This window comes from Phascolarctos cinereus, unplaced genomic scaffold (genome assembly GCF_003287225.1).
Source record: "Phascolarctos cinereus isolate Bilbo 61053 unplaced genomic scaffold, phaCin_HiC Scaffold_3;HRSCAF=262, whole genome shotgun sequence".
In the NCBI taxonomy this organism is placed as follows: domain Eukaryota; kingdom Metazoa; phylum Chordata; class Mammalia; order Diprotodontia; family Phascolarctidae; genus Phascolarctos; species Phascolarctos cinereus.
Genome location: NW_027555736.1, coordinates 186,884,217 through 186,910,323, shown reverse-complemented (window position 1 = coordinate 186,910,323; position 26,107 = coordinate 186,884,217). Strand labels below are relative to the sequence as shown.

The 26,107-nt window shown below is 41.1% G+C and overlaps 1 protein-coding gene across 1 annotated transcript in view; it reads left to right on the top strand.

The window, feature by feature from the left end:
• Positions 1–312: 312 nt before the first annotated feature.
• Positions 313–26,107, top strand: part of PLA2G4E (phospholipase A2 group IVE) — a 72,726-nt gene continuing 46,931 nt past the window's right edge. The window contains exons 1-3 of the mRNA XM_078151356.1: positions 313–408; positions 11,991–12,060; positions 25,671–25,807. Coding sequence (XP_078007482.1) covers positions 313–408; positions 11,991–12,060; positions 25,671–25,807 — 303 coding nt within the window. The remainder of the gene's footprint in view (positions 409–11,990; positions 12,061–25,670; positions 25,808–26,107) is intronic.

The following is a 26,107-nucleotide window of genomic DNA, read 5'->3' as shown; positions in this document are numbered from 1 at the left end:
GTAACCCCAGAAATCCCTGAGGCTCCAAGCCTGCTCATTGCAGCCCCAGATGTTGCTGGAAACTGGAGCCCCTGGCACACACCCCTGAATCATTGAGGGTAAGGTTTCCGTTCCTAGGAATCCTCTCTCCTTGACACAGTGGTACTCTTCGGGGAGCTCAGTGTAGGCCCTAGGTCCTTGACTATCCCTGCATACCCTGACCTGTTCACCTAAACAACCAAACTTGACTCCTGGGAGGGAGCTGAGAGGGTGGGGCTATGAGTCAGTGTATAAAGCAGCTCATTCTGCCAGGACAGCCCCAGAGCAGCAGCGATGTTTCAGAACCAGCTACCTGTCTGGGTCCCCCATTACCCACCAGACTCAGGTGGGGGAGCAGATGCAGTCCCTCCAGGCACCTGTACCTCAAAGGTGAGGGAACCATGGGCAACATGGGGTCGGGAGGTGGAACTGGGGAAGGGGAGGTCCTGTGTGTAACAGTTCCAGAAAGCAGCAAGGGCTCAGAAGAGGTAGGAGCTTGGAGGGCAGGTGTTGGGGGAGAGGAGCAATAGGGATTGACAGCATAGGGAATTGGGGACACCTCAATTTGGCTTTGTTCTTAGGTAACAGGATTTTCCTTAAAGGACTTGAGATCAGTATCTGGTACCAGTCTTGAGAGTGGGATACCTGAGGGAAAAGGGGTATAGCTATGAGAGATGCTAGTGGATTTGTGATTAAGATTTAAAGGTGATGTAAGGTTATGTGACTAAGAATTAAAAGGGTCAACTGGGAACTCGGAAGTAGGTTAGCTTTGCACCAAACTCCAGGACCAGTCTGACCCATGCTGAGACCAAGCTGGTATTCTGGGTGGAGAATACTTCTTTTTTTGGTAATTTTTTTTAACAAGTTAAACTTAAATGCAAAATGAGAAAAGAAGAAAAAAAATTACCATATACAGAGCAGACCATAAGAGAGGATTCAATACAAAACAATTAATTTACATTTCAAGAAAACTTATATAATAAATACTACACATTACTTTCAAAGCTGCCCAGCTTTTTTTTTTTAATATATGAGACAATTGGGGTTAAGTGACTTGCCCAGGGTCACACAGCTAGTAAGTATCAAGTGTCTGGTCTGAGACTGGATTTGAACTCAGGTCCTCCTGACTCCAGGACCAGTGCTATATCCACTGTGCCATCTAGCTGCCCTTGCCCAGCTTTTCTTTGCTTTCTTGTTAGTTTTCTTTTGTTCTCTGCTGTGTACTTTTTACTTTATTTTTCCCTTCCTCCCCTAAAGAAGGCTAAAATTAAGCATGGATATATATATATACACATGTACATAGATATCTATAAACATACACCTATATGCACATATATCCTCATATACATATATGTAAGACCGTACTATGCTTATTTCTTCCTATCATCGTTTCTCTGAAGGTGGATAGGGTCTTCTTTCATATGTCCAAGTCTTCACATGTTTTTCTAACTCTACCAGCTCATCATTTCCTATACCACAGCAATATTCCAACCCATTCACATCCTATCTGAGAGATTGTCTATGAAAGTTTTCTCTCAAGTTTCTGTATTCCTTCTGTTCTTGGCTATGTAGGTTTTATACAAGAAAATTTTAATTGAAAGTAACTGAAAGTATCCTTTTTACACTTCAGCAATGCTCTCACCTCATAATATAGTTGAAGGTCTGATGCTACTGAATCAACTTCCTTGTGGAGAATATTTCTTAAAGAGTCAGTACTATTGCTAAGCATGGATCACTGGCCCAGAGGACAATCAGGTATTTCTCCTAGGGAGTCACCTGAATTTTGGGTGTGTGTGTGCATTTCTGCTGAAGATCTGTTATTTATTTCCTCCCCTTCCCCCATTGCAAACTCTGCCCATCATGGAAATATGCCCTCATTGCTTTGTGGACAACTCTAGTAGATTATAGGAAGACCTCACGACCTACCAAAAAATGCCTTACACTTGGGAATGAGCACTTTTCTATTCTAGTCCTAGTCTGATAGAAGCTATGTGTCCTAAGGTCACTGTATTAGTCTTTCTGGACTTGTTTCTCCCTCTGTAAAACAGGCCATCCCTATGTCTCTGAAACTTTGTGAAGAGGATTGTGAACTTCTCCAGCGTAGACACATCACATTATATTTTCTTACACCTCAAGACCTAGGGTAGTGTTGAGCATTGTAGTTGCTTAGCAAATATGCTTTTTGAATTTGATCCTTGAATAAAACCGAATGATATACTGAGAGTTCCTAAAGATATAAATGAAGAGGATTTAGGTGACACTAATACTATAGTTTTGGCTTCAATGGGGTGACAGGATGGGAAACCCTATGCTGAATGACTGCACAGATCTGTAACTAGAATGGTGAGACTAGTGCTTTGCCCAGGGTGTTGACATGGGGCGGGGGGTGCCCAGTTCTTTCTCCCAGCAGCTGTTTCCTATTCCTCCAGTGGTTCCAAGCATACAACAGACCATCATGGCCACCATCATGGCCCTGTGGTGATGTTACCTACCCCTCTCTCAAGGCCCTCTTTTTCCTACACCTTCCTCTGGAGTTGGATTGTCTGGAGAACCCTCTTTGAGTAACTGCCTCTGTGTTTTCTACCTCAGCTGGATTTTCCCCAGGCATAGCTAGAGTTAGCTATGGCTCTGTGACACATGCTACCACTCCCTCCATGCCCCATGATGTTGTCACATCCATGGGTTTGAAATGATCATCACTACTGTCCAAGATTCTGGGCAAAGGGACTCTTGGGACACTGGGAATCCCCTTCCCCAAGGTTCCTCCCTCTCCCAGGAAACCCCACTAAATTCCAAATGTTCCCTACAGGGGCTCTGGGTAGAGAGTATTGATGGAACAGCCACTACCAAAATAAGTCACTGGTCTCTAGAAGAAGCCCCAATTCTGTAAAGAGGAGAGAATATAAGGACTATTTAGAGGAAGGGGAAAAGGTAAAAGAGACTGTTGGGGGATTTACCCAGAGAGACTAGCTAGCTCATTAGCCCTGCTGTCAGTGCCCAGGGTTTGATTATTGATCAAACTAAAATTGGCTCAGATCAGGAAGTCTTTGCTCAGACCCTGTTAACAAAGTCTCTGCAAATAAGAAAAGCAGAAGAATCATTGGGTAAGATCAAGATATGGAGCTAGACGATACCTCAGAAGTTAGCTTTCCAATTAAGTACCCACATTTTATAGATGAGGAAATAGAAGCCTAGAGTGGTAAGTGACTTGTTCAAAGTCATACAGAGTAGGAAGTAGCAAGGCATGGGAGTCAGGAGTTGAACCCAGAACCTCTGACAACAGAGCTTTTCCTCCATTTCACCATTTGGCCTCTCCTACTCAATTTACCTACATGGTCTCCAGAGGATGCCGAGCCCCATGACACCTTTGCAGTGGGAAGCCCACATGTCCCAACGAGCTAGCACGTGGCTGTCCTAAGGGCTGACATGAATGTTGTAAGGATCTGGTGGTTACACCCAGCATGCTTCTGGGTGTGAGGAGGAGGAGGAGGTACCTTTGGCCTCGGTTGAGCCATATTTTTTCAAGAAGCCTGAGGATGGGAGTTTCCTCCAGCCTCTCTGGAGAGCTGTCTGCCTTTTCAAGAGGGAATCTTGGCAGTGTGGAGGCAGGCAACAGACCCTAACTTTGGTAGTCATCAGCTGGAGACAAAGTAGATTCTGGGCCTCAAGGATGGTTGTCTCAGTTTCCCAGGCCTAGTCCCTCAGCTTTACTCCATCGAATGCTATTATCAGTCATACCAGAAGCGATCCAACCTTGGCACCCAATTCATGCTGATCTGTAACCAAAACTCCCATTTGTTCATTGACAGTGGGAGCTAAAGCTAAGAAACCATGTTTGTGTAGCCTGATGAGGCCTATTTCTCTAACAAGCTTCCAAGAAGAAAACCAAACTATGGTATCTATTGCTCAAGCAATTAATCGACAAACATTTATTGATTTCAAAATCAATCAATCAATCTAGCACTCCATTCCAGATGCTCTGATAGATGCTGAGGATGCAGACCTAAGAAGGAAACAGTCTCTGCTCTCGGAGCTCACGTTCTACCAGAAGAGAGAACATGGCATAAATAAGGAAACAAGCATTTATTGTGTGTCTATTATGTCCAGGCACTGTGCTAGGTGCTTTACAAATATTATCTCATTTGATCTTTACAACGTTAGGAGGTAGGTGTTATTATTATCCCCATTTTACAATTGAGGAAACTGAGGCAGACAGAATTTAAGTGACTTGCTTATTCTCTTTCCTTCCTTTCCCAAAGGCAGGTGTGGTAAGTAGATAGGTTCAGATGAGCTCCTCTGGGCACCAGCAACCAGGTCAAAGGCAGACAGAAAGCGCTCTCTTAGAGTGAAACAATTATAAATGCTTCAACTTGGAGGTAATAAATGCAAACTGAAAACAAACAAAATAAAAAGACTGGGAAGGTGCAAACTGGAAAATCCTGTGAGGAAGGTGCTATTATTATCCTCATTTCACAGCTGAGGAAACTGAAGCAAACAGAAGTTAAGTGACTTGCCCAGGGTCATACAGTTAGTGAGTGTCTGAGGTCACATTTGAGCTCAGATCTTCCTGACTTCAGGCCCAGGGCTCATTGTGCCACAGTTGCCTTTGGGATGAGGCAAGGTGCCTCAGTTTTCCCTTAGAAGTATGGCTCAAACCTTCCAGGTGTATTGATAACTGCTTATAAATTAACTGCAGTCACTGTCTCCATCTATAAATGATAGGATATGATCTGAGGTTTAGAGTGGATCCCAAGTTAAGGAGGCAGGGTCATATAAAGAACACTGAATAGGGAGTCAAAGAACCTAGGCTCAAATTGAAGCCCAGAGAGGGAAGTGATTTATCCAAGGTCACACAATTTCTAAATACCAAAGCAGGGACTTGACCTCAGGTCATTTAACTACAAATTCAGTGCTCCCCCTACTGAATCGATGAGACAGATTTTTTTTTTCAGTTAGGGGAAAAGGAAAGAAAGGGTTCCTAATAACTATCTTCAAGTTTTTGATGGGTTCTTCTAGAAGCTGGAGGCTAGTTGTAGACCATCTTTGCTAAGGATAGAACAGTTTTGTTTCAGAAGCAGGAAGTATCTGGGTTAGACAACAGGAGAGACTTCCTCTGGAGGGGGCTGAGGGGGAGGCTCCTTTCCTGGAGAACTTTTAGAACAGACACACACCTGTCTGGTCTGGGTGAAGCAAAGTCCTCACTGAAGGATAAGAGCAACATGATGTAATGGCTAAGGCACTGGTCAGGAAGACCTGGGTTCAAATCTTGCTCCAGGCATTTACTTGCTGTGTAACCCTGAAAAAGTCACCTAACTTTCCCTGTGCCTCAATTTCCTCATCTGAAAAGCGAGTAGGTTGGATTGAGTGGCCTCTAAGGTTTCTTCCAGAATAAAACTGTGATCCTAAGATGTCGTGACAAGTGGAGGCTTGAAAGCTAACAAGCCATGTTTCTAGAGGACAGAAGAGCTATTAGGAGATCCTCTGAGGACCTGACCCATTTCCCAGGCTGAGATCAGCCGCTGCTTTGGTTTGGAATCTTCCCAACTGGACCACTAATTACAGTTTTTAAAAAGTAAGAGGGAAAGCAGAAGGTCCTCTGGGCATAAGGTTTTCCCTAAATTTCCCTGTTCAATTGTTTTTCAGTCATGTCTGATTCTTTATGACCTCATTTGGAGCTTTCTTTTTTTTAAATTTAATTTAATGTTTTATTTTTCCCCAATTACATGTAAAAACAATTTTCAACATTCATTTTTAAAACTGAGTTCCAAATTCTCTTCCTTCCTTCCTATCCCTCTCATTGAAAAGCAAGCAATTTTATCTAGGTTATGCATGTGTAGTCATGCAAAACATATTTCCATATTAGTCATGTTGTAAAAGAAAACATAGACCAAAATAAAAACCCAAGAAAAATAAAGTAAAAAAAAAAGTATGCTTCAACCTGTATTCAGACTCCAACAGTTCTTTCTCTGGGGAGATGGCATTTTCCATCCTAAGTCCTTTAGAGTTGCCTTGGATCATTGTATTGCTGAGAATAGCGAAGTCATTCACAGTTGATCACCTTACAATATCGCTGTTACTATGTATAGTATTTTCCTTGTTCTGCTCATTTCACTTTGTATCAGTTCATTTAAGTCTTCATTTCTTGGCAAAGATACTGGAGTGGCTTACCATTTCCTTCTCCAGCTCATTTTTCAGATGAGGAAACTGAGGGTTAACTGACTTATCCCAAGTCACATAGCTAGTGTCAGGACAGATTTGAACTCAGGAAGATGAGTTTTCCTGACTGCAGCCTCAGCACTCTATCTACTGCATCACATAGTTACCCCTGAGCTCTCCTGGTCAGTGCTTATGTTGTCTTGTTTCTAAAACCTGACCCTCACCTTCCTCCTTTCTATCATGTTCAAATAAACTAGGCAGGACCTTTTTAGGCTCAGCAGCCCTGCCACTAAACAATGAAAAATCAAGGAGATTGTACCTGTTATCTGATCTTGGCACCTGTAACCCAGCCATGCCTTCTCAAGAGGAGAATCGGGTCAGAATTGTACTGCTTTTTTGTCGAAGACCACTGTAAAACTTTCAAAACAGTGGAAACCACATTCTCCAGTGTACATTATAAAATGAAAGGTAGAATAGAGTGGATTTCTGAGCAGGAAAATAGATATCATTCCTGAGTTCGTTTTATAAAAAGGATCAGCAGATGCATTGTTCATCTTGTGGCTTCAACTAGAGCATCTGAGGTAACTTTTGCAGGGATTGCAACTAGAGAGACAGAGAGAGAGAGAGAGAGAGAGAGAGAGAGAGAGAGAGAGAGAGAGAGAGAGAGAGAGAGAGAGAGAGAGAGAATAATTTACTTTGTGTTTCAGAGTTAAGTAAACTACCTTTTCCAGAATTTTTCTGGAGTGAAAATTACCCCTTCCCTACCAAGAAATTTAATATTGGGTAATCATAATGACCAAGCTTTGCTTTGCCTGAGGAATTGTTGAGAAAATATACCTCCCTCCCTTCCCTGCAAAGGTGGGGATTAAGGATGTAGAGTATTACATATACTGTGATTATATATGTGGAGCATTGCATATATTGTCAGACATAATTGATATGTTCATTGGTTTTTCTGAATTACTTTTTTTTCTCTCTTTTTAAAAAATCTATGTTATTAGGGATGGCTTTCTTATAAAGGAAGTGGGTGAGGATAAAAGGGAAAGACTCGGGAAATGCAGAATTGGGCAGAGGAGCAGCTGAGAGTGAACCAGTCTGCCCTCCAACATATGCTGGCTGAAAAATGTATTAGAGGAAGTAATTTTATCACATTTACTAAAATAACTGTCTCAAATTGATTCTGAGCCAAAGCCCTGGGAGGAAAGGCCCAATATCAGTGGTCTACTGATAAAATCCAGTGTTTAGAAGCACCAAAGACTGTGTGGAATGGGTCTGATATGAATGTTCTACCCCAGATTCTCAATGGAGATCAAATAATTTCTCTAGAGCCATCAACCTTAGAGGATGCCCAATCCTGGAGAACAGGATTGAACCTATGATTTTATTGATATGGACAACTCCTAGGTGAGGGCACTCCTTCACCAATGCGAGTTGACACCTTTTCTTCAATTTATAGTCAAAGAGTTTTGCCCAAAATACTGAGAAGTTAAGTGACCATTTTGCCTAAGGTCATGCGTTCCTTCTGATCTTGGCTACATTTGTTTTACTTACATGAAACCTTTTTAATTTCATGTAATCAAAATTATCTATTTTACACCTAACTTTGCTCTCTATCTCTTGTTTATTTATCAATTGTTCACCTATCCATAACTCTGATGAGTGATATGTATCGTGTTCTAATTTTCTTGTAATCTCTCTCTTTATATCTAGGTCATGTGTCCATTTTGACCTTATCTTGTTGGTCAATGGTATAAGATATTGGTCTATGCCCAGTTTCTGCCATACTGCTTTCCAGTTTTCCCAACAATTTTTACCAGATAAATGAGTTCTTGTCCCAAAATTTTAAGCTTTTATACTTGTCAAATACAAGGTTATTACATTCATTTGCTGATGTAATTTGTAAGTTTACTCTGTTCCATTGATCTACCTTTCTATTTCTCAGCCGGTACCAGATAGTTTTGATAATTATTGCCTTACAATATAGTTTAAGATCTGGGACTATGCTCTGAAGCTGGTTCTGCTCTAAGCCACACAACCTCTAATCCAACTAAAAAAATCAACAGTTGAACAAACTTTTGTGAAATGTATCACTGAGTGCAAGACAATTAGAGACTGTTTTCAATAGTGCTCTCACCCAGTGATTGCAGTGGGGTCTTATCCTCTGTTTATTTCAGAAATCTGGTACCCCGTCCAACATGCAGAACTATCTTTCATCAGGCCTTCCAACTCTATTTTCAAACTTTCGGGTCACAGGAGCCCTTGCCACTCTTAAAAGTTGGTGAAGGAAGCATACTATTTGCTCTTTTTTTTTTCTTGTGTTTTGTTTTGTTTCTTCTTTCTTGTGGCTCCTCCTGTTGGTTCTAATTCTTCTTTACAACATGACTAATACGAAAATATGGTTAACAGGAATGTATATGTAGATAGCATATCAGATTGTATGCCACCTTGGGGAGAGAGGCAGAGAAAATTTAGAACTCAGAAGGTTATGAAAGTGATTATTAAAAATGAAAAATTAATTATTTTTTTTAAAAGTTGGTGAGGAGAGCCCCCCCAAAAAAGCTTTTATTTATGTGGATTTTATCTATTGATATTTACCATATTCTAGAAATGAAAACATCTTAGTATTATTATGAAAATAGTTTTGACCTCACAGATCCCTAGGAAGGGGGTTCCCTGGATCGTATTTTGAGAACTGCTCTTCCAGGCTAAGTCCACTAGCCCTAGGACCTGCACGGCTGAAGAGAGTGGGCAGAAAAGGTAGGAGATGATGAGTCCAAACAAAGATAGACTGCCAGAGGCCTAATGGATGAGAGGTTTTTTCTTTGTATGAAGATGGTACTAAGTCTGAGAAGGTATCTGAGGAGCTAAGAAGGGAGATCACGTGATCACAGACCGCCCCTTCCCCAAAGGAAAGATGATTTGAAGTCACTTTGAAACTAAGAAAAGGAGAGAAACTGGAAACTCGGGTGGAGCAGATTTCAGAGTGTCCGGGAAGCAGATGACAGGGGTCTGAGCCAGAGACCAAAGGGAAGAGGATGGGTGGATCCTGTAGAGAACTGATGATGAAATATGAGAAGAGCAAAGGGGAGGAGGTTCCGGGTCTCTGTATTCCGGGCAGGGGAAGTAATAGAGACAAGTGGAATTTTGAGCAAAAGTGTGTCAGACACAAAGCTCTCATTTTGGTCATGGAGCTTAGCTTGCTGTCATCTAGGTTCATCGACCCTGCCATAAGCATCCCCCCTCTCCTTCCCTCTAGCCGAGGGCCCCATCCCTTTCCCCAGTGGTCTAGAACACAAACGAGAAACACTGGGGGTAGATTGGAGGAGTTGGGGGAGGGGCACCACCCATCCAGGATGGCCCACACCTACTTGTAGGGCCCTTTCCACACCTCCCACCCCCACCTCAGTTGGAACAAATTTGCTGTATTAGTCTCTCTTTTGCTGACTTTGATTTGAACTTCGTTTTCATTTAAAAAAAAAAAGAAAGAAAATGTATTATTTATATGGGGCAATTTGGTGGTGAAATGGATAAAATGCTGGGCTTGAAGTCGGGAAGACCTGTGTTCAAATCCAGCCTCAGACACTTTCTAGCTATGTGACTCTGGGCAAGTCACTTAGCCCTGTTTGCCTCAGTTTCCCCAACTGAAAAATGAGCTGGAGAAGGAAATGGCAATCCACTCCAGTATCTTTGTCAAATCTGACCCAAATGGGGTCTCAGAATCAGACAGAGTTGAAATGATTCAAAAATAATTATTTATGCAAGAACTGTACAAGAAAATATCCAGTTATTTTAGTCATTGTTTCACATCATGCCCTGAAAGATCTCCTGTCCTCCTCCATCTCCCCACGTCCCTCCCCCAAAATAGGCAATTGTGTCCCACCATTTGGAAGATGCTGCTTCAAAAAAACAAAAAAAATCAACAAAACATCCTTTCCAAAAAAATATGCTAGCACTGGTCCTGAAGTCAGGAGGATCTGAGTTCAAATCCAGCCTCAAACACTAGTTACTTGCTAGCTGTGTGACCCTGGGCAAGTCACTTAACCCCATTGTCTAGCCAAAAAAAAATTTATATACATATATATATATATACACACACACACACACACACACACACACACACATGCTGAAGAGAGCAGAAGGAAGTTCAGAAGGGGACACAGATAAGCAGGGGAAATTCTATTTCTACTAGTAATTACTACTATTACTAGCATTAAATTTGACATGCACATAAAAACACCCAAACTGTATATAACAGAAGTTCATAGTTTCCTATGCAACCTTCCTTTTGGCTCTTCTTTGTATATTGAAACACTCATGCTCATTAAGTTCTGACTTAAGTCCAGAACGCTGTTATCTACTACACCAAAAAAGAGTCAGGTTTATTAAGGAGTGGAAAGTGGGAGTAAAATATGGGAGGATAAGTTCAGCTTTGGACAAACTGAGTATGAGGTGCTGACTAGAACATTTAGCAAGAATGTTCCCTGGGATTAAGATACTAGGCAGAGTCTTAAAAACAGAATGTATAGGAACAAAGAGAAATTAATCAAATCGGAACATGGCTTAAGTTATAAGTTAAATTATATTGAGGTAGGAAGAGAAATGCATACTCATTACTGATTCCTTAAGAGGGCACAAGTGCCTCCAGCTGAAAATGATTACAAGTAATTTGGTGTACTGTTTATATGGGAGAGAACTGGCATCACCAAAGGTGAGGTCTGGGTGGATATTTTATAGGGGAAAGGAAGAAAGGAAGAAAGAAAGAAAGAAAGAAAAAAGAAAGAAAGAAAGAAAGAAAGAAAGAAAGAAAGAAAGAAAGAAAGAAAGAAAAAAGAAAGAAAGAAAAAAAGAAAGAAAGGAAAGGAAGGAAGGAAGGAAGGAAGGAAGGAAGGAAGGAAGGAAGGAAGGAAGGAAGGAAGGAAGGAGAAAGGGAGAAAGGGAGAAAGGGAGAAAGAGAGAAAGGAAGGAAGGAAGGAAGGAAGGAAGGAAGGAAGGAAGGAAGGAAGGAAGAAGAAAGAAAGAAGAAAGAAAGAAAGAAGAAGAAAGAAAGGAAGGAAGGAAGGAAGAAAGAAAGGAAAGAAGAAAGGAAGGAAGGAAGGAAGGAAGAAAGAAAGAGGAGGAAGGAAGGAAGGAAGGAAAGAAAGAGGAGGAAGGAAGGAAGGAAAGAAAGAGGAGGAAGGAAGGAAGGAAGGAAGGAGGAAAGAAAAGGAAGGAAGAAGAAAAAAGAGAGAAAAGAAGAAAGAAAGAAAGAAAGAAAGAAAGAAAGAAAGAAAGAAAGAAAGAAAGAAAGAAAGAAAGAAAGAAAGAAAGAAAGAAAGAGGAGAAGGAAATGCCTTACAGTTAGCAAAACACTTTCCTTTCCTCAGGGCACTGTGAAGTAGATAACCTGAGTAGGATTATTCCTATTTTACAGATAAGGAAATTGAATCAATAGAATGTAAGCTTCTTGTGGGCAGTGACTTTGGTGGGGTTGGGGTTGGGGGTTGTCTTCATATCCCCAGAGCCTAGGAAAATGCCTTGCACATCAGTAGGTGCTTGAGAAATGTTTATTGACTTGAAGAGGTAATAATAATAACAAAAATAATCATCACTAACATTTATGTAGTGCTTTAAGTTTGCAAAGCCCTTGACTTATGTTATCTCATTTGTTTGCCTCTATAGCCCTATACTGTACTGTAAGTAGCACTACCATAAGTAGGTGCTGTTATCGTCTCCAAGGATGGTACATTATTAAAGGAGAAATACACCTGTCCCATGTCTGTGCCGCAACCTAGTTATAGCTCTCTTAATATCATGTTCGATTTCTCCTCCTTCTACAGGACCAGTTTCCCTGTCATCTTCTCTCAGTGAGGATCATTCGGATGAAAAATGTCCGTCAGGCTGATGTGTGTGAGTATCACTTCAATAGGCTCCTACCTGTCTGTGAGGTCCAGATGGTCAGACCTGGCCTCGACAGGTCCTGGCTAGAGAGAGGGTTAGGGCTGCCTACCGAGGTCTTGTGCCTGGTCTAGATTTCAGTGACATTAAAGGTTCGTGGTTTATTCCCCCCCTCCCTACTCTCCCTTCTCTCACCCCCAGAAAAAAAAAAGAAAACAAAAGAAAACAAAGAGAATGCCTGCCTCCAAAACGCCTGTTTTTGATTTATAGACTATTAGGGCTGAAAGGGATCTTAGAGGTCATTGAGTCCAGCCCTTCCACCTTACAAATTTCAGAGCAAGCAAGTAGCAGTACTGGGATTTGAACTCAGGTTTCTTTCTCTCTCTTTTTTTTTAAAATTTTTTAATTAATTTATTTTGATTTATCAACAATCACTTCCATGTGCTTTTGAGTTTAAAATTTTTCTCCCCCTTCCTCCCCACTACCCTTTCCCAAGACGGCACACAGTCTGATATAGGCTATACATATACATTCCTATTAAACATATTTTCAGATTAGTGACGCTGTAAGTAAGAATTAGAACCAATAGGAGGAACCACCAGAAAGAGGAGACAAAACTCAACAGAAGAAAAAAATAGCAAATAGTATGCTTTGATCTGCATTGGATGTGGATAGCATTTTCCATCACGAGGAATTTGGAGATGTCTTAGATCCTTGTATTGCTGGGAAGGGTTAAGTTTATCAATATTAGTCTTTGCACAATGTGGCCGTTATTGTGTACAACGTTCTCTTGTGAACTCAGGTTTCTTGAGGGCAAGTCTAGAACCCCTTCCATTGCACCATATTGTCTCTGAGCCCCTTCACTTCTTCTTCAGCTTTCACTCTCCCCACTCTGCCATTTCCTGTTTTCTGCTGCTAGCACCTGCACCTGTAGAACCCTCCCATTCAAGAATATGAGCTTCTCAGAGTGCTGAAGCCAACACTAAGGTGTTCCCATTTTATGGCTTTCTGGAAGGAAGTAGAGGCCTTGAGGCAGTAGCAGTCAGAAAAATTTGTGTGGTCCCAAGAACTCAGATCTTACAAGGATTTCCTTCTGAGGAACCAATCATTGGGAGCTCTCCAGGATCAGTCAACTAGCATTTATTTATTTATTCATTTATTTGTTTTTGGAGGCAATTGGGGTTAAGTGACTTGCCCAGGGTCACACAGCTAAAAAGTGTCTGAATCTGAATTTGAACTCAGGTCCTCTTGACTCCAGAGCTGGTGCTCTATCCACTGTGCCACCTAGCTATCTCTCAACTAGCATTTATTAAGTCTGCTATGTACCAAGTTCTGTATTAAATGCTGGTAGTACAGAGAAAGGCCCAAAAAAACCAGCCCCTGCTCTCAAGGACCTAACAGCCTAATGGAAGAGACAACATGAAAACAACCATGTTTAAATAAGATGTGTGTGTGTGTGTGTGTGTGTGTGTGTGTGTGTGTATTTAGAGAGAGAGAGAGAGAGAGATACACATACATATATACATATACATTAAATATGTACATATGTACAGATATAGATCTATGTGGCTATCTATAGCTATATAATTATATATACACACAATAAATTGGGAGTAATCTCAAAGGAAAGGCACTAAAATTAAAGATGATTGGGAGGGTCAGCATGCAGAAAGTATGACTCTACCTGGGGCTTGAAGGAAGCCAGGGAAGCTGGGAGGCAGAGATGAAGAAATACAAGATTCCAGGCATGGGAGGCAGCCAGTGAAAATGCTTGGGAGATGGAGTGTCTAGTCTAAGGAGTAGCAAGGAGGACACTGCACTGGATCTGAGAGTGTGTGTGGGAGGGGGGTGCAGAAAGGTGTAAGAAGACTGGAAAGGTGTGTGTTGGGGAGCGGAGGGGCAGGTGAGGTTATGAAGGGCTTTGAACGCCAAACAGAGGACTTTATGTTTGATCATGAAGGTGATAGTGAGTCATTGGAATTTATTGAATAGGGAGGTGATATGGTCGGACCTGTGATTTAGGAAGATGAATTTGACAGCTGAGTGGTAGATGGGTTGGTGTGAGGAGAGACTTGAGGCAGGGAGACTGACCAGGCCATGGCAATAATCCAGGCATAAGGTGATGAGGGTCTGCACCAGCATAACGACAGTGTCAGAGGTGAAAAGAGGATGCTCAAGAGAGGTTGTAAAGGTGGAAACTTGACTCCACAAGGTGGAGGACTTGACTCCTGATTGGATGTGGGAGCTAAGAGGATTCAGAATGGGAACACACATTGTACCCTCAGTCCTGAGTAAGTATTCTTTGCCACTGTGAATAAAACTTATCAGGGTAGAGCACGCTGAGATTTTGGTCTCTGTCCTAAAGGAATAAATTAATAGTCATTGCATTCTTGGGACCTCATATTCACTCTTTGGAAAGAAAGAGCCCCCTACTGCCATGTTCCCAAATCATGGTTCCCAGGGCCGTCTCTTTTTTGTGGGGAGGAGAGAGGAGAGAAGATGTCTTTAAGGGTGGTGTGGAGATATCCGTGGCAGAGGAGGAGCAAGTTCATCTTCCCCCTTCTCTACCTCTGCCTCAACTTATCCTTCTGCTTCATCAAGACATCTCAAGAGGATAAAAAGCCCTGACTCTACATCCCATAGGTTGAACTCATCACCTCCTATTCTGAAGGGCAAATCCCTTGTGTCAATGCCCTGTGGGGAATGTGGATGTCACTATTTACAAGTGATCATCTAAGCCTTACCCCAAGTTAGCAGCTGCTCCCCCAAAACGCCCAATCACCCCAATCTTAGTGTCCTCACTAAGGAAAAAATAAGGTCCTCTCTTCTTCTGTTAACAAATATTCATTAAGAATGACTGTGCCCCATTCAATTGGGTATGCAAATTTGTCTTACCCTACAGGAAAATAGGGGGAGAAGGGGACAAGAGAGCAGGGGGATGATAGAGAGGAGGGCAGACTGGGAAAGGGGGTTATCAGAAGCAAATACTTCTGAGGAGGGACAGGGTCAAAAGAAAGAATAGAATAAATAGGAGGGCAGGATAGGATTAAGGGAAATAGAGTTAGTTTTTCACAACATGTCCACTATGGAAGTGTTTTGCATAACTGCGTATGTATAACCTATATTGAGTTGCTTGCCTTTTCAATGAGGGTGGGTGGGGAGGGAGGAAGGGAGAAAATTTGGAACCCAAAATTTTAAAAACATATGTTTAAAAAAATGTTTTCACATGCAACTGGGAAATAAGAAATACAGGAAATGGGTATAGAAGTCTATCCTGACCTACAGGAAAATAGAAGGGGAAGGGTATAAGAGAAGGGGGGGAGAGAAGAAGAGAGGGCAGACTAGGGGAAGGGATATTCAGAACGCATGCCATCTTGGGGTGGGGAGAGGGGCAAGACGGGATGAAAATTTGGAACTCAAAATTTTGTGGAAGTAAATATTGAAAACTAATAAAGTTATATTTTTAAAAAAACTTTAAAAATTTAATGCAATCAAAATTATCCATTTTATACCTCACTCTGATCTCTATCTCTTATTTATTCATAGTTTGTTTGCCCATCCATAAGTCTGATAAATAATATGTTCCATGTTCTTCAAAATTTCTTGTAATATCTCTCTTTGTATCTAGGTCATGGATCCATTTTGACCTTATCTTGGCAAATGATGTAAGATATTGGTCTATGTTCAGTTTCTGCCGTACAGTTTTCCAGTTTTCCCAACATTCTTTTTTAACAAATAATCAATTCTTATCCCAAAATTTTAAGTCTTTACACTTGTCAAATACAAGATCACTATATGTATTTTGCTGCTGTCAATTGTATGTTTATTCTGTTCCATTGATCCACCTTTCTATTTCTCCAGCAATTTTTATTAAAAAATGAGTCATTAACCCCCCAAAAAAGGAATGACTGTGCCCACCGCTGTGCTAGAAGGATGGCCTTGAAATAAGGAAGACCAAGGGGCAGCTAGGTGGTGCAGTGGAAAGAGCACTGGCCCTCAAGTCAGGAGGACCTGAGTTCAAATCCCGGCCTCAGACCAAACACTTGACACTTACTAGCTGTGTGACTCTGGGCAAGTCACTTAACCCCAATTGCCTAAAAAAAATTAAATAAAATAAGGAAGACCTAGATTCTAATCCAACCTCTGACACTTTCTAGCTATGTGACCCTGGACAAGTCACTTACCTTCTCAAAATCTCAGTTTCCTCCTCTGTAAAATAATGGGATGGGACTAGATGGCCTCTGTGATCTTAAGATCCTAGGGGAGGAGATATTACTTTGTGATCCAGTGACCTTGGCTTCCTTTCATTTCCTTGAACTAGATGCTCTATCTCCCATCTCCAGTTATTTTCACTTACTGCCTGGAATTCTATCCCTTCTCATCTCTGCCTCCTAAATTCCCTGGCTTCCTTCAAGTCCCAGCTAAAATTCCACTTTCTTCAAGAAGCCTTTCTAACTCTCCCTTAAGGCTAGTTCCTCTGTTGTTTATCTCCACTTTATCTGCTATATAATCTTGTTTGTATATGATCTTTGCATGTTTGTATACAGTTCTTCCCATGTTTTCTCTATTTGATTGTGAACTCCTTGAACAGGATCTGTCTTATGCTTTTCTTTGTATCCCCAGGGCTTAGAACAATGCTTGTCATGGAGTAGATGCTTAATAAATCCGAGTTGACTTGTTTGACTGACTTAAGGACAAGAAACAATTAGAGAAAAGTAGAGCAATTATAAAACAATGAAAGACAAGAGAGAATTCACTTTGGACTTCATATATCAAATTATAAGTGCTATAGGAATTTCAGCAAGGGAGAAATCCATCGTTCAATTTTCTTTTCTTTTTTTAAAATTAATTTATTTTTAGTTTTCAACATTTAATTCCATAAGCTTTTGAGTTTTAAATTTTCTCCACCTACCTTCCCTCCCCTCTCCCCAAGATGGTGTGCAATCTGATATAGGCTCTGCATATACATTCTTATTAAACATATTTTCACATTAGTCATGTTGTAAAGAAGAATTAGAACAAATGGGAGGAACCACAAGAAAGATGAAACAAAACAAAAAAGGAGAGCAAATAGTATGTTTCAATCTGCATTCAGACTCCATAATTTTTCTCTGGATGTGGATAGTATTTTCCGTCATGAGTCCTTTGGAGTTGTCTTAGATCGTTTCATTGCTGAGAAGAGCTAAGTCTATCAAAGTTAGTCATTGCACAATGTGGCTGTTACTGAGTACAATGTTCCCCTGATTCTGCTCACTTCCCTCAACAACAGTTCATATAAGTCTTTCCAGGTTTCTTTAAAGTCCACCTGCTCATCATTTTTTATAGCTCAACAGTATTCCATTACATTCCTATGCCACAACTTGTTCAGTCGTTCCCCAGTGGATGGGCATCCCCTCAATTTCCAATTCTCTGTCACCATAAAAAGAGCTGCTATGAATATTTTTGTACGTGTGGGCCCTTTTCCTATCTGTAAGATCTCTTTGTAGTACAGCCCTAGAAGTGGTATTGCTGGGTCAGAGAGCATGCGCATTTTTATACCCCTTTGGGCATAGTTCCAAATTGCTCTCCAGAGTGGTTGGATCAGTTCACAACCCCACTAGCAATGCATTAGTGTTCCAATTTTCCCACATCTCCTCCAGCCTTTATAATTTTCCCGTTTTGTCATGTTAGCCAATCTGATACATGTGATGTAGTACCTAAGAGTTATTTTGATTTGCATTCGTCTGATCAATAGTGATTTAGAGCATTTTTTCATATGATTATAAATAGCTTTAATTTCTTCATCTGAAAACTGCCTGTTCATATCCTTTGACCATTTATCAATTGGGGAATGACTTGTATTCTCATAAATTTGATTCAGTTCTATATATATTTTAGAAATGAGGCCTTTATCAGAGACACTGGTTGTAAAAATTCTTTCCCAATTTTCTGCTTCCCTCCTAATCTTGGTTGCATTGGCTTTTTTTGTGCAAAAGCTTTTCAATTCAATGTAATCAAAATTATCCGTTTTGCATTTCATTATTCTCTCTATCTCTTATTTGCTCATAAATTCTTCTGTTTCCACAAATCTGCCAGGTGAAATATTCCTTGCTCTCCCATTTCAATGCAGGCATTTACACCTCAGAAGTCAGCAAACAGTACCGATTGGGGCATGATTTGTTGTTTTGCTGATTGTCTAGACCTGAGAAAGTGGTAGAGAAAATACTAATACTGAAGGTTAAACTTAAAAGTGTGTCATGGCTATATTTTTTCCCCTGGATAGCCAGATGTTAAACATTAACCAGTATACCCGTGGAGAGAGATTATTGGTAGTGAAGTTCATCAGGGAAGAAAGGGGATTCAAGCCAGGACCTGAAGTGTGGGTAGAATTTGGATTAGTGGAGAGAAGCAAGGAATGGCATTCTGGGAGAGGATGTATAATAAGCAAACTAGATGGGCAGGAATAAGCTTGTCATGTATAAAGGGCAATAAGAAAAGAGAGGACATGCTGGGAGTTGTGAGATAAGGCTGAACACTGCTGAGAGTGTAAGATAGGGATCAGATTACTGGAACGCCTCGAAGGCAAAAAGAGAGAGTTTGAATTTGATCATATAAACAACAGGGACTTAGTACAGGTTCATGGATAGGAGAGGTGAGATGATGAAAGGAGTGTTTGGTGGCAGTTTCTCCACAGTGTTCAGAATGAATTGGAGGAGAAATTAGGGGAAGGGAAAACAGCTCATAGGCTGGTGCAGTAATCTAGACATGAGATGATGAGAAAGGAAAAAACAGAGATGGGAGGAAGGTGGTTAAAAAAAAAACCCCCAACAAAAAACACTGTGTCTCTGAGCTCATCCTGAGAGTGAGGCTGCCTGAACCAGTGTCACTGAAAGCTCTTACAGGCAAATTACAGGTTTAATTCATCTGTCAGGGGAAAGAGGCATGAAAGGAATAGCATTTCAGGGAGGCTTGTGGTTAGCAGTATTAATTGGACACTGGTTTATAGGCCTGCCCCATCCTCTAAACAGCATGTGGGGAAGAAGGAACAGTTAATATGAGTAATGTTGAAGTTATCCATCTCTCTGTTGGAAAGCAGGAAGAAGGCCAGTGCTAGTTCATTCATTCGGTCAATAAATATTTGCTAAGCGTCTGCTATGTGCCAGGCACTGGTCAAAGACTTTACTCTTCGCTCACTCAGATTTTGCAGCTTCATTACTCTTTGGGCAGCAGGATCATGGATTTATAGTTGGGAGTGACCTTAAAGGTCATCTAATCTAATTCCCTTGTCTTACAGACAAGAAAAATGATGCCCAAAGAGGTAGATGGACTTGTCCAAGCTTAGTAAATGACAGAAGCAGGATGTGAATCCAAGTTCCTTTGAATTCATCTCAGGTCCCATGGTTCTTTCCATTGCATCGATCTGCATCTTGGGTCTTATATACCTGGGGGTAGTCTGTGACCTGGATTATCTTCCTTCATTCAGATGCCCTTGTGGCAGAGTTTATGATTCACTGGGTAATCTACCTTTCAGATCACATTTGGCACCTCTCTTCCTCGGGATGGGATGGGGACAGTGAAGCTCTGAAAGACATGAAATGCAAATACTTTAATCATCAAGTGCCTGGGATGTTATTTGTTGTGAGAATTCTGCGTATGAAAACTCCACGGAGGCAGATAGCATAATCTTTTTTTTTTAATATAAATTTATTTATTTTTAGTTTTCAACATTCACTTCCACAAATTTTTGAGTTCCAAATTTTCACCCCATCTCACCCCTCCCCCCACCCCAAGATGGCATGCATTCTGAATATCCCTTCCCCTAGTCTGTCCTCTCTTCTATCTCTTCCCCCCCCTTCTCTTATCCCTTTCCCCTTCTATTTTCCTGCGGGGCAGGATAGAACTCTGTACCCCATTTCCTGTATTTCTTATTTCCCAGTAGCATGTGAAAACATTTTTTTAAACATATATTTTTAAAACTTTAGGTTTCAGATTTCCTCTCTTCCTCACTCCCCACCCACCCTCATTGAAAAGACAGGCAACTCAATATAGGTTGTACATGTGCAGTTACAGATAGCATAATCTTTACAGAGTTACCTGAGACTCAGAGCTCAGGTAAGTTAAGTGACTTGCCAGGGGTAACACAGCTAGTTAGTGTCAGAGGTAGAGTTTGAATCCAGGTCTTTTTTGATTCCAAGTCCAGCACTGTCCCCAGTACAAGGGCTCCCTCTCTTGAGGTGCTAATATACAGCCAGTGTATACACCAAACTAGTGGTATCAAACTCATAGAAACAGATCCCTGATGGAGCGATTGACTTAGAAAATCACGAATTAACATCATCTATGTTGTATTGTATTTTCAAATTTTTGTTAACTATTTCTCAATTACATTTTAATCTGATTCAGACTGCACTCAGCAGTTTTGGGGAGTACGAGTTAGTTCTAAACCAGCAGTTATCAAAGTTTAGGAATGTAAGTATTCCTTACACTCTTAAAAATTATTGAGGACTCCAAGAACTTTTGTTTACATGGGTTGTATTTGTTGATATTCAGCATTTTAGATTTTAAAATGGATAAATTTTAAAATAATTATTAATCCATTAAAATAACTATAATAAGCATATTGCATATTAACATAAATAACATTTTAATGAAAAAACTATTTACTATAACAAAAATTTAGTGAGAAGAGTGGCATTGGTTTAAATATTTTTTACAAATTGCTTTAATGTTAATAGAAGACAACTAGATTCTCATATCTGCTTCAGCATTCCTTCTGTTGTGATTTGTTGTTTTGGTTGAAGTACATGAAGAAAATCCAGTCTCACACAGATAATGTATGATGGGAAAAAGAGAGAAGCATTTTAATAGGCAAATAACATTTTAGTATTATGAAATAATACTGGCACAGTGGATAGAGTGCAGGACCTGGAGTCTGGAACACTCATCTTTCTGAGTTCAAATCTAGCCCCAGACACTTTATTAAATGTGTGAACCTGAGCAAGTCATTTAATTCCCGTTCGCCTCAGTTTCCTCATCCATAAAATGAGTTGGAGAAAGAAATGGCAAACTGCTCCAGTATCTTTGCCAAGAAAGCCCCAAAATGGGGTCACAAAGAGTTGAGTATGACTGAAATAACTGAACAACAACAATCATTATGAAAATAGTTTTGACCTTGAGGATCCTCTGAAAAGGTCTCAGGGACATCCAGGAGTACACAGCCAATACTCTGAGAACTGCTGTCATAAACTAACTGGTTTTTTGGTTTGTTTGTTTTTGCTCTTTGGTGAGGCAATTGGGATTAAGTGACTTGGCCAAGGTCACACAGCTAGTAAGTGTCAAGTGTCTGAGGTCACATTTGAACTCAGGGCCTCTTGACTCCAAGACTAGAGCTCTATCCACTGTGCCACCTAGCTGCTCCTAAACTAACTGTTCTTAAGCCAAGGTCCAAGGACCCATAGAAAGATACCAGGGAAGGTTTATGAACTTGGATGGAAAAAAAAATTATCTTTACTTTCTCTAACCTTGGACCAAAATTTAACCTTTCCTTTAATTATTTAAAATAAGAAGGGATACATAAGCTTCACCAAATTGCCAGAGGGGTCTGTGACACAAGAAAGGTTAGATGTACCCGCTTTAAACTCTCTTAGGACTGTCTTTCCTCTCCTCCATACACACATAGTCACACATACCGGTGAAGTTTCGCTCTTTTGTGACATTTGTACATTATTTTTCCCGAGATGCCCTGAATGTTCACTTTAATCTAAGGTCATCCAAATGAAAACGTCACAGGTTACATCTTGTAGTTTGCCCCATGCCATGGATGATCGTGTGTGTGTGTATGTGTGTGTGTGGTTGGGAAGGTGACCACATCCGTATATTTTACTCACATGTGGGGCAGAGTTACTTTACGAGATCACTGGTGTCTAGAAATCTATTAGTGTCTTCTAGATATGAGACTATTCCTTAAACTTTCTTTTTGTTTCACCCAAAGAAAAAGCTAATGAATTTGATCGAAAAGCCTCCATCCCAAGGACACACACAATTGAACCTCGAGTGTATCAGCCAAAATGGCTCTCTGTGAAGGTCTTTTAACTTGATGTTGTTCAGTTGTCTCAGTCATGTCTGAGTCTTCATGACCCCATTGGCAAAGATACTGGAGCGGCCTGCCATTCCCATCTCCAGCCCATTCTACAGATGAGGAAACTGAGGCAAACAGGCCAAAGTGACCTGCCCAGGGTCACATAGCCAGTAAGTATCTGAGGCCAGATTTGAACTCAGGAAGATAAGTTTTCTTGACTCTAGGCCCAGCACCCAGTGGATTGTACCACCTAGCTGCCCTTACGAAACTATTGATCAACAAATACTTATTAAACTCCTCTATATACCAGGCATTGTGCCCAGAACTAGCGATGACAAAGACAATAGTGAAATAGGTCCTGCCATGAGGGAGCTCACAATCTATTCAGAAGAGTCAGCATGTATATATATATATATATACACACCCACAAAATAGATACAAGATCAAGATAGTTACATGCAAAAATAGATACAAGATACAAGATAGTTATCTACAAATAGATACGAGATCATTTGGTAGCTCATTGGCATAGTGCGTAGAACACTGGGCCTGATAAGTTCAAATCTGGCCTCAGACACATCCTAGCTGTGTGTCACTGGCTAAGTCATTTAACTTCTGTTGGCTTCAGTGTTTTCAACTACAAAATGGGGATCATAATAGAGCCTATATTCCAAGGTTGTTGTGAGGATCGAATGAGATAGTATCTATAAAGCACTTAGCATGGTGCCTGGTACATAATAGGTGCTTAATAAATGCTTCCTTCCTTCCTTCCTTCCTTCCTTCCTTCCTTCCTTCCTTCCTTCCTTCCAGGGAGTGAGAAAGTACCAATACCAGGTGCAGGAAGCGAAGGGGGACAGGGTGGAGAACCAGGCTTCATGCAGAAGGTGGTACCTGAGCTAAGCTATGAAGGATACAAAGGATTCTAAGACGTGGAGGTGAAGAAGGTGTGTGTTCCAGGCGTGGGCAATGGCCAGTGCAAAAGCAAGAAGATGGGAGATAAAGCTCTGTGAATGATATGCAGTTAGAAGACCACTTTGACAGAACCATAGTGTGTGTGAAGGGGGGTAATGTGTAATAATGCCGGAATGGTAGATTGGGTTGAGGTTGTGATGGGCTTTGAAATGACAGAGGCATTTGTACTTTATCCTGGAAAATCCTGAGGATAGCTCCTCACATTCAAATGAAATCATCAGCAGCCACCTAGCAACTTGTTTGACTTCTTCCTGGGGAAAACCATCCTTGAGTCAAGTGTGGAAGGAGTTGCCTCTGCCTCTGACTGTAATGTGCAATTGCTGAGTCACTTCCCACCACCCCCTTCCAGGAAAGAAAGCTCACCTTGATGACCTAGCCCATGGATAGTCACCCTATGAGAAAAAAGATGTGCAAACTGAGTATGCCTTAGAATACTACCCCCTTTCAAATTGAAGATAAGTTCCTTGTTCGGCACTCCATTGTTGTCTTCCATCATCTTCCTCACCATCATCATCGATGTCTATTCACAGAATTTTAGATCATAGATTTAGAGTTGGGAGAGGCCTCAGAGGTCATTTGGTCCAATTCATCCATTTTTAAAGACAAAGAAATCTAAGCCAAGAGAGGTAAAGTAATATGTTGTACAAAGTCACCAAGGTGTCAAGTAGCAGAGTCATGATTTGAACCCTAGTCTTCTGACTCCAAATACGTAACTCTTTCTACTGAACCACAAAATGTCAGAGGTGGAAGGGTCCTTGGAAGTCATCCAATCCAACCCATATCCAAACAAGAATACATTATACACTTCTAGTGTATTATATATTTATAGTGCATTATAATACATTATAATATTTTTTATCCCCAGAACTTAGCACAATGCCTAGCAGATATTGTTGTTGTCTAGTTGTTTCAGTTGCATCCAACTCTTTGTGACCCCACTTGGGGTTTTCTTGGCAAAGATACTGGAGTGGTTTGCCATTTCCTTCTCCAACTCATTTTACAGATGAGGAAACCAAGGCAAATAGGGTTAAATGACCTGCCCAAGGTCACACATTTAATAAGCATCTGAGGCTGGATTTGAACTTCGGTCTTCCTACTACAAGCACAGTGTACCCACTGGGCCACCTCGTTGCCTGCCTAGCATATAGCAGAGGCTTTATAAATGTTTATTGACTGATTCAGGACCCTTACCTTGAATTAACTGTCTCTCTTCTTGTGATCAAGGCATTTCCAACAGGCTCTTCTCTATGGCTCTACACTGAGGCTGATCCCAGACTCTTGGGCATCTCTCTTCTTCTTAGACCCAAAGAAGGTCTAAACATTTCTTCAAATCTGTGTTGCCATTTCTGTCAAAGAAGCTGCAATTTCTGACTCTTATCAACTCCCACTAAGGGCCTTTGCTTGAGCCTACTATTGGGGGGTTGGGTGGGGTGGAGAGGGGCCCAGTGGTGCTGGTGATTGGATCTATGATTTGATTGATGTAGGGTTATCCCAAAGATGAAGTTCTCTCTACTAATGCGCATCAGCCATTATTCTGAAACTTACCATCTTACAGAGTCCCCAGGACACTGAGTAGTCAAGTGACTTGCCCAAGGTCACATAACCAAGTGGGACCTGACAGGTCTTCCTGAATCTGAGATCAGCTCTCTACCCATTAGGCCATATTGCCCCTCTTGTACCTCCCATAGGTGATCTCTTCCCCCCCCCATGCCCCGAAAAAAAAAACAAACCCAAAACACTTTTTTTTGGGTTGATCCAAGTATTGCTGAGGACTGGAAAATAGCATTTATATATACATGCTGTAGGGCTAAGGACTTTTACTCTCTAGACTCAGCAGCCACATTTATAATAATAACACCTACCTACCAAGGTTATTGTGAGGATCAAATATGATAATATTTGTAAAGTGCTTTACCAACCTTGAGGGACTATACATATGGTAGCTATTATTATACTTCTCAGTCTAGATCACTATTTTCTCATTCAAATCCAGATAAGGTTTTCTTTCCAAATTCCTCCAGTCATTAAAAGGGAATAAAGTCTTATTGGTGTGAATATAGAGGTCTCATCCTCAAATTCAGGCCTAATTGCACACTGCTATTCTAGAATAAGCAAAGATTTATTTGAGATTTTAGAAACTTATTTTGCCAAAGAATCGAGGGTATCGTACCAGATGAGTCTTCAGGTCTTAGAGGCAATGATGGGGCAATAAAGTTGGGGCTCATGTCCAAGAAATTCCCTAGCCACTTCAAAAGAAAGTCAGTCAGTCAGTCAAAAAGTATTTATTTATGCAAAGTGCATGGGATACAAAGAAAGACAAAAATAGTCCCTGCCCTCAAGAAGCTTCCATTCTAATGTGAGAGACAACATGTCAGTAAGTCCTAGGAGTTTGTCAAGCAGACCTGGGGCTGAGCTGGGGTGTCTCTCTCTGCATGTGCAATCTTACCTGGTTGGGGGATGTGAGGGAGGTCACGACCGAAGGCTGAGGGGACCACTTGTCTTGGACCAGCCTAATTGGGATTCCATTTTTTTCCTTTCTGGACCCTGATCTCTCCACCTCTTTCTCCCTCCCCTCCGTGTCTTCCTCGGGCAGTGAGTCTGACAGACTGCTTCGTAAGTCTCTGGCTCCCAACCGCCTCCCACGAGAAGCAGAGAACAAGGACTATCTCCAACTGTCGCAACCCGGAGTGGAATGAAACCTTCAACTTCCGGATCCAGAGCCAGGTGAAGGTAAGGGCCAGGAGCCTGCACCTTTCAGCTGCTTTTTGGTGTCCCTGTTTGCTCATTTGTCCCTGTCCTTCTGCTTTGGGTAAGTGTTTCTTGGCCATTTCTAAATGTGTCTCTAGTAGTCTTGACAGAGAAACCATTTGGTATTGTAGAAAGGGTGTGAGTTTATTGTTGTTGTCATTGTTATTTGTCCTTCGGCCTAGAAGAGAACCATGACGTCAAGGAGGTGATGTCATGACATGCAAGTGGAAAGGAGGGGAGTTTATAGTCAGGGATTGCTGTTGTTCAGTCATTGTTTAGTGA